The 19,572-nt window shown below is 49.6% G+C and overlaps 1 protein-coding gene across 3 annotated transcripts in view; it reads left to right on the plus strand.

Annotated features, from left to right (window-relative positions):
- MAPKAPK3 (MAPK activated protein kinase 3) overlaps positions 1–3,214 on the plus strand; it is a 28,224-nt gene extending 25,010 nt beyond the window's left edge. For all 3 annotated transcript variants that reach the window (XM_045050652.1, XM_023249100.2, XM_045050655.1), the window contains exons 8-11: positions 125–249; positions 675–760; positions 1,034–1,114; positions 1,802–3,214. In XM_045050652.1, coding sequence (XP_044906587.1) covers positions 125–249; positions 675–760; positions 1,034–1,114; positions 1,802–1,954 — 445 coding nt within the window. In that variant the 3' untranslated portion in view covers positions 1,955–3,214. The remainder of the gene's footprint in view (positions 1–124; positions 250–674; positions 761–1,033; positions 1,115–1,801) is intronic.
- Positions 3,215–19,572: the final 16,358 nt, after the last annotated feature.

Raw genomic sequence — 19,572 nt, forward strand, 5'->3', positions numbered from 1 at the left:
TATTCTTGCCAAGGTGGCTGCCATAGTGGCTGCCTGTCTTCCCAGTCAGGGATTTGGGGAGGGGAATGGGTCCACCCTGGTGCTGCCCTCACACCTGTGCTGAATGACCTCCACTCTCCTGCAGTCTGTGTGGCTTCCCGCCCTTCTACTCCAACACGGGTCAGGCCATCTCCCCAGGGATGAAGAGGAGGATCCGCCTGGGCCAGTATGGCTTCCCCAATCCTGAGTGGTCGGAGGTTTCTGAGGATGGTGAGCTTGCTCCACTGGACCCCATCAGCCTTCATTCTGGGAGATACCACTTTGGTGTAAAAGCAACCTACGTTCAGATCTTGTGTGTGTGACATTCCATATCCCATATCCCAGCTGTGTGGCCCTAGGAAGGTTACCCAAACTTTCTGAACCTCAGTTTCTATATCTACCAAATGGGCTCAAAACTCACCTCCTCAAAATTTCCTCTAACTCCTGTCCCTTATTAATATTTTCCCTTTGAGGACCCTGTATCCATTTTCTATGGCTACTTAATGAGCTCTTCCCAACACTTAGTAGCTTAAAACAAGAAACAGTTATTAGCTCACTGTTTCTATGGGTTAGGAATCTGGGGGCACATGTAGAGCAGTGTGGGGGACTGACTCTGAGGGACTCTGTAACTTCCCCACTCCCCATTCTTCCTCTAGCCAAGCAGCTGATCCGCCTCCTGCTGAAGACAGACCCCACAGAGAGGCTGACCATCACACAGTTCATGAACCATCCCTGGATCAATGTGAGTGCCTCTGTGCCCTGTGGAGGGCAGAGTGGCAAGCTGGAGTGGGGCCGTAGGCAGGAGGGTGATGTCTCTGGAGGTCCTGGGGCAGGCCACAGATGTGTGATAGGACCCCACCAACAGCCTGACTTTGCCACTGCTTCAGTCAGACTCCTTTGCCTCCCTGAGCCTTGGATGTCCCATCTAAGACAGGAAGAAAGGGAGTGGGGTGGGGAGCCAGTGCTGTCCCAGGTGCCTGCAGGTTCTAATCCATGGGCTTGGGGCTCCTTCCAGCAATCGATGGTGGTGCCACAGACCCCACTCCACACGGCCCGAGTGCTTCAGGAGGATAGAGACCACTGGGATGAGGTCAAGGTAGGTGGATGCTGCCTCAGTCTCCTTACAGCTTCCTGGGGTTTGGAAAAAGGGACTCCAGGGTGGTGGCTACCAAGATCCTGCGTCATCAGCCACTCCCCCATGCCTAGACACAGGACACCTGACTGCACTGGTGTCCAACCGTGGCACTCAGAGCACTGGGCTGTGCTATTGCATTCAGGATGGTGCTCCTGGCTCACGGGGACTTTGGGCCAGGGGCTTAGTGAAGGGGCTTTGGCCATAACCCCCTACAGTTTCTATTTTGGAGAGTGGTCAGCCTGGTTTTAGACTTAGTGGAAGCCAGGTTTGAGCACATGGGACAGCAGCTCAGAGCCCCAGGATACCCTGGACACAATCTTCAAGCTTCATGTCCTGGGTGCCTTTCAAGATGATGTCCCCTGCAGGCCTATGGTTCTTAGCAGGTGACATTGGCCAAGGTCCCTCTCCTACTTACACTAGTGTGGTCCCAGGGAGTCACTATACTTTCTGTGCCTTAGTGGATAAGCTCAGGGTCCACCAGAAAGGACTGTAGTGAGGATTATGTGACACAAGGGGATGGCCCAGTGCTGGGCGCTTGGGCAACAAAGGCTGTCACTGCCCTCATTGACATTAGTAAGGGGCTAGAGGCAGGAGGGTGATGGTTCTTGAGGCCAGTATGTCTTGACCTCCGTGGGTATCTGTCCGCAGGAGGAGATGACCAGTGCCCTGGCAACCATGCGTGTGGACTATGACCAGGTGCAGATCAAGGACCTGAAGACCTCTAACAATCGACTCCTCAACAAGCGGAGAAAGAAGCAGGCAGGCAGCTCCTCAGCCTCACAGGGCTGCAACAACCAGTAGCTCATGGGGCCTTGGATGAGCTGGGCCTCTTGGTGTGGCGTATAGATCCGAGTGTGCTGTGGCCCTGACCCAGAGGGCCTGGGGTCATTATTTGTAACAAAAGGATCGTTTTTTGTTGTGTTTTAATTTGTCACTTGGAACATCAGGATGGGAGACCTTGACTCCAAACCTCATTAGACAGGGCCCAGAGCCTGGGAGTTAGGGAGCCACCTGCCTCAGCTGCAGACTTTGGCCAGAGTGGCCCCAGTGAGACATAGGTCTGTTCTGCGCTGGGACATGGCCTTAGACTTCTAGGCTACTGGGGGTTGTGGCAGGCTTCCCTCCTCCCATGGAGATACCCCCTCTGTAGGGTAGGCAGATGGGCCTGGCCTTGGGAAAGGCATCTGGCCATTGGTTGCTATGGTGACCAGGGACCGAGTTGCTGTCTCTGAATGCTGAGTAAGAGAGTAAGGGAGGGAGAAGGACCAATGGAGGGTCCACCTCTGCCTCCTTGGAGAGGTTTGTCTCCCTCACACTACTTGCCCCTCTCAGGATTCCTCCCTTTGGTCTCCTCGAGGCACCAGGGTCAGTCTGCCTGCCTCGCTGGGGGTTCCAGCCCTATCTTGCTGCAACCCCATCCCACAGGCCCCTTGGAGCTCTCTCTCTGCAGAGTCCCTGGGCCTAGTGATCCTGTTACTACCCCTTACCCAAAGAGTGGCTTCTCATCTCAGGTGAGGGTGGGAGGTATTTTTAACCCTTTTCTACTTTGGAAACTGTCACTGTGACAAAAGCCAGCACAGTTCTCCTGCCCCCACCCGCTTACCGGATCCCAGGCAGGAAAGCTTCTCTCTGTAACAGTTCATCCTCCACCTTGTCCTGGTTGATGGCAGGGACTGTCTCTTGGTGTACTTTTTTGAGGGTGGATGGCTGAGGACAGGACCAAGAGGCTTCCCGTTAATCAGGAGTCTCTTTCTACACTCCAGGTCAGACCTGAGGCAGTAGAGGGCTGCTGAGTGATGCTTAGAAGGTCTGGTTCTGGGTCCTGGCTTCAGCCTGAGTGGGACAAGAGAGGACCTTCCTTGCTGGTCCAGGTTTACCCAGGCCCACACTGCCCAGAGTAGCCTCAGGGTTCTCAGTGCCGGATATGGACCTGACAAGTGCCTGATACACATCCTGGTTCCTGACCCCTCTCTCTGGATGGGAAGCCCTAGACCACATCAGATAGGAAAACACCACTGGGGTTTACATCTAGATATTAATAAACACCATTTTGGCATTTTCTCCTGGTTCCTAGGTTTCTCTGTCTACATGAGTGGACCAAAGTGGCCCAAGGGCAGTTGCTCACACCTACTAGTGACTGCACCCCCTTCAGGCTTGGTAAACATGCCAGGCTGACTCCAGGGCCACTGTGGCCTTGCCAGGCGTGGAAAGGTCAGAGAAGTGGAGGAATGGCAGCTGTCTCATGCCACCAGCTCTGGGGTGCCCAGTGCACTGTGTGTGTGACACCCACCCCCAGGCCCCGCGTGCACCAGCGTCTGCCCACAGTGGCCACCCCCAGCTGCATGCCAGCCTGCTGAAGGGCGGGCAGAGAGCCTGCTGCAGCACTGAGCTATTTTCAGAAGCTGCCAGATTTCATTTGGCAGCGAGAATGTCGGGGAGGGAAGGGGGCGGGACGCTGGAGACTGTCTTTTGACTATTCCGGCAGCAGAGCACCCTCTGCCCTCGGGAGCCCTTGTGGGCAGCCTGGGCCGGGGGGGGGGGGGGGGGGGGACGCTGACTCTGGCATATTCCCTCAGCTCCTATCTTGAAACCTCCCAGTTTTCCAAGAGCTCATCTGGCACCTGCAGCTCTCCCTCCTCCACCTCCTGTCCCCTCAGGGTATGGAGGAGGGGGGAAGATGGTAGAAGGCAGGGAGAAGCCAGCACTCCTGAGATATAGACTCCTTCCTAGCTTGGCGACCTTGGACAAGTCCCCAAGCTTTCCCGCCTCATTTCCTCAACTGCAGTGAGGAGGTAGTACCCACCCTTGGGAGTCATCTGGGGGATCCGGGCCGATGCTGTGTGTGAAGTGCTTAGTGAGCTGCCTGGTGCATGGCTAGTGCCCAGCACTCATGTGCTACCCTAGCGTACTTAGCCATCAGGAAGGAGAGAAATACTTGAAGTTGCCAGAGGGATAAGGAACCCAGCCCCAAATCTACCTCTGGGACTTCCCGCCCAGAAAATCAGGCTTTTGCTACCCATGGGGTTTCATTTCCAAGAGCCTGCTCTCCAGAGCAGCATCATATGGGCTTTCTGAATTGCAGTTCCAGTCCTGGGCTTCAAGAAGGGTGGCCCACCCTTTTGAAGGGCTCCTGGGCTCCCCAGATGAATTCTGGGGGCCTCACGGAACCTGTGGTTCAGACCAACCCTCCTCGTGTACTCTGCCCAGTGAAATGCCGGCCAGATGCAAAGGCAGATAGTCTTTCTAGTCACAAAGCTTAAGAGCTGCAGACAGACTCCTTTGCTTGGTTGCTGAGTATGCACTGTGCCTGAGCCCCCGTGCTGGGTGCAAGGAAAGCAGCAGTGAAAGCTGCACACAGGGCTCTCAGGAGATTTATACTCATCGGGAAGAAGGATAAGCTATCACACATATGTGCCGAATCACAGGCTCAGTATGATCTGTGAAGAAAGGACGTGGCTTGAGAAGGAGGTGTCATAGGGCCTTTTAAGCCAAAGAGATTAATGCACACCAGTGGCTAAGGAGGGTGCCTGATTAATTTATAGGATTGAAGTCAGAATTGCAGGGACCAGGGTCTTGGGGACAGAGGGACTCTGTGCCCCTCAGCTCTGATTGTCTGTGCTTCTCCCTGGGGCTGGCCTTGATCTTCTGCCTGCATAGCCTTCTTGGCAGCTAAGACTGTGGTTTTAGCAGTCCCAGAGGGGAGGCATCTGCCAGGTGCCTACACTCCAGACCCAGGGAAGGATTTTTATTGGCCATATGTCACCCATCACTGTTGTGGGGAAGTGGCGGGGGGTGACTAGGCCAGGGGGGTGCAGCAGAGGTAGTTAGCAAAGGAGAGGGTGGAATGATTGTCCATGTCTACTTGGCCACTTTCAAGAGCCCAAGAGAAGCATGGCTCCTTGATCTCTGGTATCAGGTATAGCTCTCACAAGCCAGGGCTAGGAGGCTGGATGCCTGGCTAAGTCACACTCTTTGGGCCTCAGTGTGGCTATCTGTGAAATGGGAGCAAATGTCTAACAATCAGGTAGAATTAGGTGAACTAAAAAGCCAAGTGGCCACATGTTCTCATCAGCCTGTTCAGATACAGGCATTTGCTTGGCCTGCGTGGTGGTTTTCCTGGGAGCTTTCAATAAAGAATCAATAGAGGTGTACTCACATGTGTGCATGAATGAATGCATGTGTGTGTGTGTGAGAGAGAGAGAGAGAGAGACAGAGAGAGAGAGAGACAGAGAGAGAGAGAGGTTGAGAGAGAGAGAGATTGCTTCCCAGTGATGCTTCCCCTGACCCAGCTGACAGCAGAGTTCTCTGTCTTGCAAACCTGGTGCTGGCTGGCTTCCAGGAGGCTGGTTCATTGCTATTCCACACCAGCCCCTCTCCACCCTCGATTCAGCCCCTCCAGTGCAGTGTCAGAATTGAGCCTCAAATGCAGCCAGCCGCAACCTCTGCAGGGGGCTCAGTGCTCCCAGGCCTGCTTGAAACTCTCTCTGGCAGGCATGGGGAGGAAGCATAGGCCCTGGGTAGCTGTCTCCAGACCTGACTGCCTTGGGCTGAGCCTCTGCATCTCTAGTGGGTCCTCACAGCTGCCCTCAAACCCAGCAGGGTAAAATTCTTCCCTTTGTCCCACTGGGCACTCAGCATGTTCACCCCTTGGAATTGAGGCCAGCAGGCAGGGAAGGGTCTGGGAAGTTCACTTCCTTCCCTTCAAGTGGGGTAGGGTGGGGTTGGGTTATTTAGTTTAGAGCCAGGACACCTGAGTTTTGGTTTACATGAGGCCTTGGGCAAGGCTGTTCCACTTTTTGAGGTTCCCCAACCTCATCAGTAAAATGAGACATTGATTAAGTAGGGCCAGATCCTTTCTGTACCCTTGGCACACATGCTGCCACCAGTTGATGGCAGATCACACACTTTGCTGGGTCTCGGTTTTCTTATCTTTTAAATGGGAGTAATCCTCACAAGGGTGGGCAACGTGTGGTGGAAAAGGGGAGAGGGACAGCAAGTCCAAAGGCCTTGGTCACCAATGTTGCCCAAGTGTCTGCTAGGTGACATGTCAAGGTGCCAGGATTCTGCCAGTTCTGCCCTTTCTCTGTTTTCCATCACCAGGAGAAAGCAGCTAGAGAGTCAGAAAGTTGGAAACTCAGGGAACCAGTTTGCTGAGGCTCAGAGTAGTTGATCAGGGCAGGTTAATTGGGGTGTGGAGCCACCTGCTGGTCACCTGAGTGAGCATTCAGTAGATGCCTACTGTGTGCCAGAGCCTGAAGGAGCTGTGGTCCTGCCCTGGTGGAGGGGGAGGCTACAACATCACAGTGAACAGCTGCTGTTTATTGAGTGCCTACTGTGTGCCAGGCACACAGGGCTGGGACTTTACATGGACCATCTAAGTCCTCACATTCCCATCTTACAGATGGAAAAACTGAGCCCCAAGCTCTTAGTCACTGCTCTTCATACTGGAGAAGGTCAGAGGAAGGAATACTACTTTTGGCTGGGGACAAACATGGAAGGATTCCCAGATGTGGTGACATGTGAATTTGGAGAGACAAAGATTTTGGAAAAGGGCATTCCAGCTGGCAGGTAGAGGGGGAGGCAAGGTGAGGCAGGAATGGGATATGCTTGTGTGAAGGATGGAGAACAAGTAGGTTTAGTGGGTGAGAGGCAACCATGGCAAGGAGATCTTTCATTTTTTTAAACCCCATCTCCAACAGGAAGGCAGAGTGGGGGCCTCAGGGATGAGGCAGTGGGCACCTGGTAGCAGCTTCCCCCTCTTAGCACGCCCAGAGCAATCTCATGTATCCTCCCCTCCCCACATCTGCATGTGCTTCCCCTAGAGATACGCACAGCTTTTGATGCTAGTTTATCAAACAACCTGTCCACCTCCTCTTTCTGCTGTGGCATTTTCAGGTGGCTCCTGTGTTGCTTGTCAGGGGCCAGATCTTTTGACACCTGGTTCTCTGGGTCTTCAGGATGTGGTAGAGGGGTCCTAGGGCCCTCCACCCCTGCTTCCAACAGAGCTGATTTGTGTACTGGAGTTTCTCCTGAGATGTAATTTGAACAAGAGTTTACATGGTTAAAACATTTTTATTGACCACTGAACCAGAGACAAATAAAATGTATCTCAAATCCTGCAGATAGGCATTGCAATCCCATTTTACAGATGGGAAACCAAGGCTCAGAGTGGCTAAGTGGCTTGCCAAAGTCCACGACTGGGCTCTGAAATGGCAAACTATCTTCAAGATGGTCCTTGCTCCACTATCCCCATCCTCATAGAGGCCAGACTCCATGAGGACAAGCAGGAAGCAGCTGCCTGCACTGTCTGGTGGGCTCCAGCCAAGTGCTAAGGGGGAAGCAGTGGTGACCTGTGATCATGGCTCTTATAGGCAGGCTTACTTTCCTCTTTCTTGTGGGGAGTTCAGAGAAAGTTAGGACAAAGAAGAGGTAATGGGGATGAGGTGGCATTGGGGAGCCTTCCTTATCCCAAAAAACCTGCTTCTGCTGCAGGGACAGTGTGGATAAAGCAGATTACACCCCCATCCCCACCCCCAGGCTTCATCTGTGTTCACAGCAAACTGATCAGCCCTCAGACCTGGCCGTGATTCTCTGTACAGGAACCTGGTGAATCCTTCAGCCACCCCCTGGAGCGGCTCCCCAGTGTCGAGACACTCCCCAGTACACCTTCACTTCCAGCTGATGAGACCTTGGTTCATGGGCCATGTCTCCCAACCTGGGCTGTTGGGGGTGCATGGAAGGTCTCAGGGCCTGCCATGGAAAGGCCAAGTGAGTGAGGGGGCTGGGCTTCCCAGCTCTGGGCCTAGCCTTCCAGTCCCATTTTCAGCCCATGTTTTGAGCACCTAGAATGTGCCCGGAATGTCTCATATAAGATCTCCTTTAATTTCTGTCTCTCCATTAGCCCTCTTGGGCAGAGGTTATGCTCATCTTGCAGGCAAAGTCACTGAAGTTTGAGGAGGACCAGCTTCCCATATGTGGTATGTGGCAGGGCCAGGTCAGAACCTGGAAGTATGGGGCTCTATAAAAACCTCCCTAAGAGGAAATCTGTCCTTGCCCAAAGAGCCCCAACCCTGGCTGATTCCTTCCCTGACCTGGCCTGGCTGAGGTGTCACAAGCCTGTCCTTTCCTTCTGCTGGTCTTCTGTGCCCCTGGCTGCCAGAGGAAGGGCTCTTGAGGATCACTTCCTATGCCCTCTAACCTCTGAACCTGGGAAGAGAGTGCCGGTCCCCTCTCAGGGTGGCTTAAGGTCAGGGCACTTTCCTGAGGATTAGATGGAAGTTGGGCCAGGTTGTGCAGCCTGGGGTATCCTCCCAGCTCTGCTCTGTGACCTTGGACAACTGTCTTAACTTCCCTGAACCCATGTGGACAAGTGACACTTGTCCCCTAGCCTATGAGACTGCGAAAGGGAAGGCACAGAGCCCTGTAGAGCTCTCAGCATGCTATAGGTCCTGAAAAATGTCACCTCACACAAGAGACTGTGGGGTATGATGGTGTACAGGAAAGTATTGAGTCTCAAGCTAAAAGCCTTTAGAAAGGAGGCTATCTTCCTGGGAAACGCTGCCGTCAGAGCTCCTGTCTGATTGAGCTGCCCACCTATCCTCGGGACATCTTTCTGTCTCTGAACATTCCTGCCAGGCCAGAGCCTAATGGGTTGTGCAGAGGGGCTGGCCAGGGCTGTGGGGGGGAGACACATGAGGTAGAGGAGGCTTTGTGCAATGGCAACCAGGCAGGTCCAGAGAACTCCTTCTCACAGGGTCATTAAGGATTCCTGTGGGGGCACAAGTCTGGTCACCGCACCAGCCAGATGAGGGGATGAGCTAACCCAGAGTGCCTAATGTGGGCAAGCCCTCTGGACTATTGGCAGGAGCAAGCTAAGCAGATGGAACTCCTTCTTTAATGACAGAGCTCACAGCCAAAGTGGGGTGACAGGGATAGGGGAGTCAGGGAAGGTCTTTGAGAAGGGCACACTCAGCTGAGGAGGAATACAAGAAGTTGGCTATAAGAAGAGCAGGAGGAGGGGCGCCTGGATGACTCGGTTGGTTAAACAACCAACTTTGGCTCAGGTCACAATCTCACAGTTTGTGAGTTCAAGCCCTGTGTTGGGCTCTGTGCTGACAGCTGAGAGCCTGGAGCCTGCTTCAGATTCTGTGTCTCCCTCTCTCTCTGCCCCTCCCCCTCTTGTGCTCTGTCTGTCTCAAAAATAAACAAAAAACAAATTAAAAAAAAAAGAGCAGGAGGAAAGGCATCCCAAAAAGGGAGACTAGCAAGTGCAAAGGCCCTGGGGCTGAAAAGATCTTCAAGTATCTGAGGAGGAAAAATTAGCATAATGTGCCTGGAGAGTACTATTCTAGGTCAGCCTTCCTTGTACAGAAGTGAGTGTGTGGGCAGCCTTATGGAACACCAGGAAATTGGAATTTTGGAGGTGTCTTTCTCTAGGCTCTGCCAATGACCATCAGGAATAGGATCTGGCTCAGGACAGCTCAGACAGATGTGAATCAGCCCTCACCTTGCCTTTGACTCTACAAATAGAATATGAGCTCCTGAGACAGAGTTAATATCTAATTGTTGGCAATCATTTGGATCCACTAAACTGTGGACATAAAGCTTGCTGGTGTTGTTAACATCAGCAAAGTCAGTGCCCGTGTCTGTTTCTTTAAAGATAAGAAGCAGTAAGACGGCACTTAACTCTGGAGGCAGATTCTGTAGAGATAGGGTGCTGCCCTCTGGGCCCAGGAGAGAGGAGCTCGCTTCCAATCAGTGAGCTCCTGTAACCGGGGTTCACTCTTATTAGAGTTATGTGACTGCTCAGGTGGCAGATCCTGGGGTGAGGGGTTTGCAGAGATTCTCAGCAACAGTTACACACCATAATCTCAACCAGGAGAAGAGAAGGCCCTCCTCTCTCCAGCTCCTGAGTCAATGCAGGCCTCCAGCCTGGGCTGGGAACACTGCCAAGGGATGAGGGGACCCCAAGGTATTCTTCTCAGGACAGGTACCCCATCTCCTATGCCTAACCCTGGAAGATTTTCTTCTTTCTGTGGCTCTTGAAGTCAGGTGGGTTTTCTCAGCTAATTCTGTGGAATAAATCCTGCCCAAATGAAGCAGGGAGGGCTGCCTGGAGGAGGCAAAGATGCAGTGGGTGGGAGGAGGTTTAGAAGAAAGACAGGAGGCCAGGTTCTGTCCTCTGGGAGGAAGGAGGTCAGAGGTCAGCTGACTCATGCAATGCCACACAGAAGGTTAGTAGTGGAGCTGTGGACAAAGGAAGGCTCCCTGGAGATGGCCATAAAGTTGGGGGTGGGGAGGAGGGCATCAGGATGAGGGGGACCTAGAAGAGCTTGTGGGTTTAGGGCTTCTGATGTTTTCTCCTCAGAGTCCTATTACCTGGAGGGCAAGTGGTGCCTCCTGGGGCCCTGTACTTTCTCAGCTCCATGTGTGCCCTCCTGGATCGGCCAAACCTAGCCACCCTCCAAGGATGGGAGTGGATCCAGGAACAGTGAAAGTCCATACACGTGTCGTTCAGACACAGCATTGGGAGCAGTTCTAGATAGGATCTGAGAAGGTCAGGGCTGGAAAGCGCCTTATTGTATTTCATTCCCATTTTATAAATGAGAAAGTTGAGGCTCATAAGCCAGCCTCTTAACTTAGACTGCCTGCTCCCACATGTGCAGCCTCCCTGTCCTCTGGTTTGCCAGCTTCCCTTCTCTGGCCTCAGAGTTCTCTCTCAGGTCCTCCTGGTGCCCACCTTCCTCTGCAGAGCTGTTTTCTCTTCTCGCTTGCTCTTAAATGGGACCTTGTCAGCAACTTGCCATGACTCTCATTTAGTCTTCATTTCCATAGGCCTTCACGTGAGAGGAGTATCAGTGCTCAGCACTGGGAGCAAGAGATAAGGGGCTCTGCTGGGGGCATGCAGAGAAGGGCAGGTGTGCAAGAAGGCTGGTCCTAGGCATGCTGGGAGGCAGCGGCCTAAGCCTGGAGGCCTGAAGGGTGGGGCTTCCCTATGCAGGGGGCTTCTTTGAGTCTGAGACCTCCAGCTCCTGGGCTGGCTGCTGATGTCCCTCTCTCTGCCACGCCCAGGACTGGGATTGCCGGAAGGCTGGACATATAAGGGATTTCCTGGTTGTGCCTTGAGGACAGAGAGGGCTGCAGCTGTGGAAATTTTGGAAGACATGCCTGTTTGATCTGGAGTCCTTGCTCTCCAGCTGAAGGCATGACTGCTCCCTGTAGCCTCCTTCAAGGTGGGAGCTCCAGAGAAGAGAAGCTGCCTCAGCCTGGCTGGCACCTACATTTACTACCAGCTCCTTGAGTGATACCACTACTTAGCTTGGTTTGGGGCTCTTAGCCTCAGCTGGCCACGCCTAGTGCTCTCTCACTGGCCAATGGTTGCCAATGCCAAGGGCCACTATCATTCTCCCTTCTTGGGGTTCTCTCTCCATCTAGACAAGATGTGGGCCACATCCTTGACCTGGATGGAGGTGGGAGAGGGGAAAGCCTCCCCTCCTGCCCTCTTCCCCCAGAGTATCTTCCACAGCCTCCAGTCTTCTCCCCATGGATGTCACAGTGCTTGGTCCAGCACTGCCTATTCCAGGTTCTACAGTAGGCCAGCCCCTGGAAGACTGGTCACTGCTCTTTCCTGGTATAGAGAAGGGGTTTTGGTGTCAGGAAACACCTGCAGCTCTGGGGCTGGCTGCTGCCTGTGATCTTGGACAAGGCTCTTCCCTGATTTGGAATCTTAGTTTCCTTGCCCATAAAGCAGCCACAAGGATGCTCACAGGGTTCTTGAGAGGATTCAATGTGAGAACATAAGAGAAAACACCATAACCAGGGAGTCTGCTGCCCCAAGAGTTGAGATAGTCTAGCTCAACTGGAGGGAGTGGGGGGCTCTGGACTATTTCTAGTGTGGGGAGAGGAGAAGGGTCTGGAGGGAAGGTGGCATCTGCTCTGAGAAGAGGACCTGCTCTGAGGCATCTGCTCTGAGAAGGGAAGTTAGGAATCCAGAGGCTCCCATGCTTTGCCAAGGCCTCTGACACTGAGGGTGGTGTGCCATTTACTCCCAAGGATTTCTAAGAGTCAAAGCTTGGGGCTCAGGGAGCCAGGGGAAAATAGTGTTGGGAGCCAGCCTGAAAGAAGGAGAGAGTAGAGGGAGGGAGCAGGAGATGGATTTCTCTTCTCCAAAGGCTACACATGAAATTAAGTCTTCCCTCAGGCCTTGGGTGTTGCATTCTCCCACCTCCTGCCCACAGGACCAGTTGGCAGGGATGAGAGAGCTTCATACTGGTGAGGGCCAAGGATCACCTCCCAAGCACAAGACAAACCCTGAGGTTACCACCTGGTTCTAGGCCCAAGGAGGGAAAGCATTCATCCCCTTGCTCCAGTCCATTCCTGGCAGTCTTGGTCCAGCTCCCCAAGCACAGATCCATACCTACTCCTGCTCTCTAAGGCCAGATTTCTGAGCCCAGAAGTTAAGACCTGGCCTTGATCTGATGAATGAAGCAGGTCAAATACATGCTATATGCTCCCAGGCCTGATTTATCTAACCTTTCAGAGCATGTCTGAGATGGAGCTATGGAAACTACACAAGGAGTAGCACTGGGTCTGTGATGGGCTCCAAGAACAGTCTGTAGGTTTGTCATTTGGCCACTGTTCTGGTCAAGCAAGTAGCTTCCAAAGTGTGTTTCTGCATTATAGTTTATATAAAGTGAAATCTTAAGTGTAAATCTAAGTCATATTTTATTTTTAAAATATTTATTTATTGAAATATTTATATTTTAATAATATTTTAAAGACATACACATTTTTTTTCTATTTTTTTAAGAAGCTTACTTTTTTATTTTTTTATTTTTAATTTTAATTTTAATTTTAATTTTTTTAATATATGAAATTTATTGTCAAACTGGTTTCCATACAACGCCCAGTGCTCATCCCAAAAGGTGCCCTCCTCAATACCCATCACCCACCCTCCCCTCCCTCCCACCCCCCATCAACCCTCAGTTTGTTCTCAGTTTTTAACAGTCTCTTATGCTTTGGCTCTCTCCCACTCTAGAGGTTTACTTTTTTAAATGTTTGTTTATTTTGAGGGGGAGGGGGGCAGGGAGGGGTAGAGAGAGAGGAAGAGAGAATCTCCAGCTGGCTCTTTGCTGTTGGCATGGAGCCTGAAGTGGGGCTCGATCTCACCAACTGTGAGATCATGACCTGAGCTGAAATCAAGAGTTGGATGCTTAACCTGATGAGCCACCCACACACCCCCAAGAGGTTTAACTTTTTAAAAATAATTTTTAAACATTTGAATATAGTTTTGTGACGTACAATGTCACATTAGTTTCAGACGTACAACATAGTTATTCACCTCTGGTATACGTTATGCTATGCTCACCACTAGCATAGTTACACTATGTCACCAGACATGCTAGTATGGTACCATCGACTATATTCTCTGTGATGTGACTTTTATTCTCATGACTTACTCATTCCATAACTGGAAGCCTGTATCTCCCACTCCCCTTCACCCATTTTGCCTGCCCCGTACCCTCTTCCTTCTGGCAACCATCAGTTTGTTTTCTGTATTTGTGGGTCTGAGCCTGCTAACTTAGATTATTTTAAACTAATGCATATACTCATGTAACCAGGGTTCTAGTCAGAATATAGAACATTTCCATCACTTCAGAAAGTGCCTAATAGTCCCCCATCACAGATGCTGATCTGATTTCTATCACCATAGGTAAGTTTTGCCTATTCTAGAAGTTCATTTAAGTGGGATTACACAAGTATGCGAGCATGTAGTTTTTCGTGTCTGGCATCTTCTGCTTCTTTTCAAGATTTATCTGTGTTGTTGCATTAGTAGTTCTTTGCTTTTTATTGTTGAGTAATATCCCTTTTATGAATATACCACAATTTGATGGTTATTGGGCTGTTCCAGTTTTTGGTTATTATGAAAAAAAGCTGCTATGAACATTCATATATACATCTTTATATGGACATCTGCTTTCATTTCTTTTGGGTAGATATTTATTTATTTATTTATTTATTTATTTATTTAAATGTTTATTTATTTGTGAGAGAGAGACAGAGAGCGAGCAGGGGAGGGGCAGAGAGAGAGGGAGACACAAAATCTGAAGCAGGCTCCAGGCTCTGAGCTGTCAGCACAGAGCCATACGCGGGGCTCAAACACCATGAACCGTGAGATCATAACCTGAGTCGAAGTCAGGCATTTAACCAACTGGGCCACCCAGGCACTTCAGTTTTGGGTAAATATTTAGGACTGAAATGGCTAGTAAATAACTAGAAGTGAAATTTCTCGGCATACATTAAGTATATATTTAACTTTTCAAGAAATGCCAGATTTCAAAAGTGGTTGTGTCCTTTTATGTTCCCCTGGCAATTTATGAGACTTCTGATGGCTCCACAACCTCATCAACATTTGGTGGTATCAGTCCTTTTTATTGTAGCTATTCTGATGGATGCATAGTATTTCATTGTGGTTTTTCGTTGTTTGCCTTTCTCTAATGATGATGTTTTCATGTGATTATTGGCCAATTGTAAATCTGTTCAAGTATTTACCCTATTCTCAAACACTGGGTTGTTTGCCTTTTTATTATTGAGTTACAGTAGTTTTTTTATATATTCTGGATACACATTCATTGTCATATATAGATGTTGGAAGTGTTTTGGCTTATCTAATCCTGGCTTAGCTACTCATTTTCCTTTTTAAAAAATGTTTATTTATTTTTGAGGGGGGTGCAGAGGGCAAGGGAGACACAGAATTGGGAGCAGGCTCCAGTCTCTGAGCTGCCAGCACAGAGCCCAACGCAGGGCTCGAACACATGAACCATGAGATCATGAACTGAGCCAAAGTTGGATGCTTAACTGACTGAGCCACCCAGGCACCCCTATCTACTCATTTTTTTAATGGGTGCTTAAAAATTTAAAAAAAAAATATTTATATATTTTTTCAGATATAGAGAGACAGAGTGCGAGAGGGGGAGGGGCAGAGAGAAAGGGAGACACAGAATCCGAAGTAGGCTCCGGACTCTGAGCTGTCAGCACAGAGCCAGATGTGAGCTCGAACTTGCAGACCATGGGATCATGACCTGAGCTGAAGTTGGTTACTTAACTGACTGAGCCACCCAGGCACCCCAATGGGTGCTTTTGATGAGTGGGAACTTTTAGTTCTTTTGAAGTTCAAGATATCATTTTTTTCTTTTATGATTAGTGCTTTTTATGTCCTAAGAAATCTTCACTTACTCCAAGGTCATGAACATCCTTTTATGTTTTTCTCCCCCCCTTAATCTGTATAATTTTAGCTTTTACATTTGGGGCCATGATCCACCTGTTATTGATTTTTGAATGTGGTAGGAGCTTAGAGTTGAGGTTTATATTTTTCTTGAAGAAAAATAAGCATTTCTTTCCCTGTCAAATTGCTATGGCACTCATCAAAAGCCACTTGACTATATATGTGTGGGTGTAGTTCTGGACTCAAATATCTTCTGTCCATCACCTGATTGTCTACATATCTGCCAATACCATATTGTCTTGATTACATTCAATCCATGAACATGGCATATCTTTCTATTTAGGTCTTTTACATTTTTTTTCTCAGCAATATTTTATAGTCTTGCACATCTTGCATTACATTAACTGCTAGTATTTTCAGTTTTTGGATGTTATTATAAGTAGAATTAAAAAATTTTTTAAATTTCCCAATAGTTGGTTACTAGTTTATGAAAACACAATTGATTTTTTATGTATTAATGTTATATTCTGTGGCATTGCTAAATTTACATATTAGCTCTAGTAGGTTTCTACTTTTACAATAATGTTATCTGTGAATAAAGACAGCTTTACTTATTCCTTTCCAATCTTTATGCCTTTATATTTCTTGCCTGTACACTGTCTGGGACTTCTAATACAATGTAGAATAGCAGTAGCGAGAACAGAGTAGAGGCTTTGTTTCTCTGGAGGCCATTCTTTTGACTGGAGGAATGACATGCTGTGATTTACACTTAAAAAAAAATCCTCTGGCTGCCTGAGAAGAATTGTAGGAGCAAAGTGAAAGCAGGGAGACCAACAAAAGGCTGTAGAATTCTGAGTGAGAAAGGGTGTGGTTTGGTCTGCGATGGGAGATCTGAGATATATTTGGAGTTAGAGTCATTGGACGTGAGACCACTCAATGGATGTGGGGGAAGGAAAGGGGCACCAAGAATGACAGCTAGCATTATTGTGAGATGTTGGGGTGATGGATCTGCTGCCTCTTGAGAGGAGGAGACATTGGGTGTGCAGCTTTGGCCACTGTCATTTCAAGGTACTATTAAGACATCCAAGGTGTCAGGAGGTCTGCCCAAGTAATGGAGCTAGGGGGCACAGCTTTTGGGAGACATTAGACTTAGATTGGATCCAAAGCCACAAGACCAGACAAGAAAGGGGAGATTGTGGAGGAGGATGAAAAGGAGACAATCTTGGGGCAGAGGCCCAGGAAACTTGAAAGAGCTGGGAAAGCAGTAAGGTAGGAGGAAAACCAAGAGTAAGGTTTTTGGAACCTTTTGCTTCTCTTGAAGCAAGTGTTCCAAGAAAGGGATGGTTACTGTGTTGGATGCTCCTAAGCAGGAAAAGTGGGACAAGGACAGAGAGAGAACATCACAGTTTCCACCACGGACATCTTTGGTGGCCTTCACCTGGGCACCTCAGTGGGGTGATACAGCTTGAAGCCCAGCTGGAGAGATGGGGGCTGTAGATAGGGGAAAAGGAGGCAGTGAGTGCAGTGAAGGGGGGTGGCAGCCTTGTCCAAGCAGTCAGTAAGGAGGATTGCAGGGCTCTAGGTGTCTGCTAAGAGACCAAAGGCTCCCTGGCCAGGGGGAAAAAGAAAAATCGGCTCTGTGCTCTGGAAGTCAGGGGCCGGGCCAGCCAGTGTAGATGAGTAGACAAGACACACTGGGGAGGGAAGAGAGGATGAAGCATAGGAATCTATGCTCAGTGCTGTCCCTGGCTCTCTGTCATGAAAACCCAGCTTCAAGAACTCCTCCATGCTCATCACCAGGAGGGATGAGCTCTAAGGAGCGTGGAAAGTGGACCCTGGGGTGCAGGGCAGCAGTGTGGCCCAGTTCCATGTGCCGCATCTGTGTTTTGTTTTCTGAGAAAGCTGCACTGCTTTGTACAGGTAAGTTTGTCCTGAGAGCAACATATACTCTTTGGGGAATTGCAGAAAAGAGGGAAAGGTTTACTTCTGGGTATATTTTACTCTGGTTTGTTTCTACATGCAGTTGTTCTTGCATAATTATAACTATGCTATGAACAGAATTTGGGGCCTGATTATTTTTCACTGAATGTTACGTAATAGATATTCTCCACGTGGATATATGGCTTTCATTGTTGTTAATGGTTGCATAAAACTGCAAGGGGGTAATGCCCCATGTTCAGTAAATTCATGCCCTACTTGTGGTCATTTGGGTTGCTTCCAATATACAGACAGTATTGCAGTGAATATCTATGTGGATGAAGCTTTTCCTTGATCCATTTTCACAGAATTAATATTTGTGGGTTTGTGATACTCACTTGCCTTATCGGGGGGTCAACTAGAGCCACCCGAGTGAGAAATACTACATGAGGCAGACTGCTCTCACATACCTGACTGCCTGCGCACTATCATTTAATTTTTTTTTCTTGTTATTTGATGGACCAAAGAAGGGGCCTTGTAGCTTCAATCTGTCTTTCTTTGATGGTTAGAGAGGATGCTCATTTTTCCATTTGTTCATTTACTCAATTTCCATTTGTTCTATTTTCCCTCATTGGGAGAGGAGATCCTATCAAAGTGACCTAGTGTGGCTTTCCCAGTGGCTCAACAGGCCCTGCCAGGGCTTTCCTCACCCACTGTAGTGATGTAAGGTCAAAATTTTGTAGACACAAAGTTTTGTGTCTGTCTGTTTAGACTGTCTCCCCCTCACTCACCAGCCAGTTTTTGTGGTCACATTCTTTCTCCTGAAGGCCTCATGAGGCCCTGGCTGCCCAGTTTTCAGTGCCAATTCTCCAGGTTAGACCCACATCCTAATATCAGGGAACCGCGGAATAGTCACTGCAGCCTTTCAGCCTGTCCTGTATTTTCTCCTCTAAGCCATCCTCAACTCTGCCCCCAGCCACTTCCCCTGGATCTGGCAGAGCCTTTGGGCAACATGCCTTGACCGACTGACCAATCTAGTCTCTACTGACTGCTAGGAATTCTCTGTCATCTGCCTCCATCCACCTGCCACCTCTCCCAAGGAAATCTCAGACTCTGGTCACACTGGCTTCGTTGCTGCTTCCCCCACATCTTTACTACTGCTTCTCTCTCTGCCTTAGTTCATAAGATCTCCAGCAAGAGTGCCTCTTAACTCCTGAGCCATGTTCAACTAGACTCATCCTTGAAGACCTTGCCTCCTTAGTCAAGTCTTCCTGGATTTTTCCAGTCTACTTGGTCTCCCTGCCTTTGAACATCTGTAGCACTTGTAATCTACATGGGCTCTCTGTAGATTACAATAAGTAGTCCCCTTTCCCCCATCCCACTTCTGAAGGAGTTGAGAAATAAAACCCAGATGGAGGGTAAAGCATCACCTTCTTCATTGATGAAAGCTGGTGGAAGGGGGCAGGAAGCAGCTTACTGTGAGACCAGTTGGACCTGTGAACTGAGCCCAAGATTCAGCCAACCTCCTCCCTCCTCCCATCCCTCTAGCATCACTGCTTTGGCGAGTGAGGCCCAGGGATCACAGCCAGTGGAGACCAGCATCAGGAAAGGAGCATCAGGAACGAGAAATCCACCCCTTTCCCCACAGTCCATACCTCAGGGAGAAGTACTAAATTCTGTCTTGAATTATTATTTAGTCACTTTCTGTGGGTCTGGTTGCTTCTACTCCACTGTGAGCTCCTTAAGGCGAAGTGTGCACAGCTTCTGATCCTCACAGTGCCTTCAAGTGTAAAGAGAACTGGCTCTCAGAAAGCCCCTCCTTCTTCATGCACACCCACCCCTGTGAGGTCTGCAGTTCTGTTCTGAGGGCTTCATTTCTCCATTGATGCTAGCGTGAGTAGATGGAAGTCCTATAGGTGTAGGCAGGGATGTAACCACTGCCATTCACTCAGGCTGCCTTTCCTCAGAGCAGGCTTCCATGAGGGTGCAGGGTGTGGGGACACAATTACTCCCGGTGCCCTTGTACTAGGAGTGAGAAGAGAAATAAGTAAGCAGTTGGGGTGCTACATACATGCTTTGCTCAACCCAAAATTGTGCTAAGAGCCTACTTTGGGCCTTTACCAGACTGATGAATGATTGGATCATCCAAGGCCTAGGGGATTAATTATTTTCGGCTGGGCAGGGGATTCCATGGACAGAGCCAGGTCACAAACTCCACTGCTCTGCTGGCTGCTGCTTTCTAGAGGAATCTGAGCCCTCACACAATTTGGAGCCCACC

This window comes from Felis catus, chromosome A2, assembly GCF_018350175.1.
Source record: "Felis catus isolate Fca126 chromosome A2, F.catus_Fca126_mat1.0, whole genome shotgun sequence".
NCBI lineage: Eukaryota > Metazoa > Chordata > Mammalia > Carnivora > Felidae > Felis > Felis catus.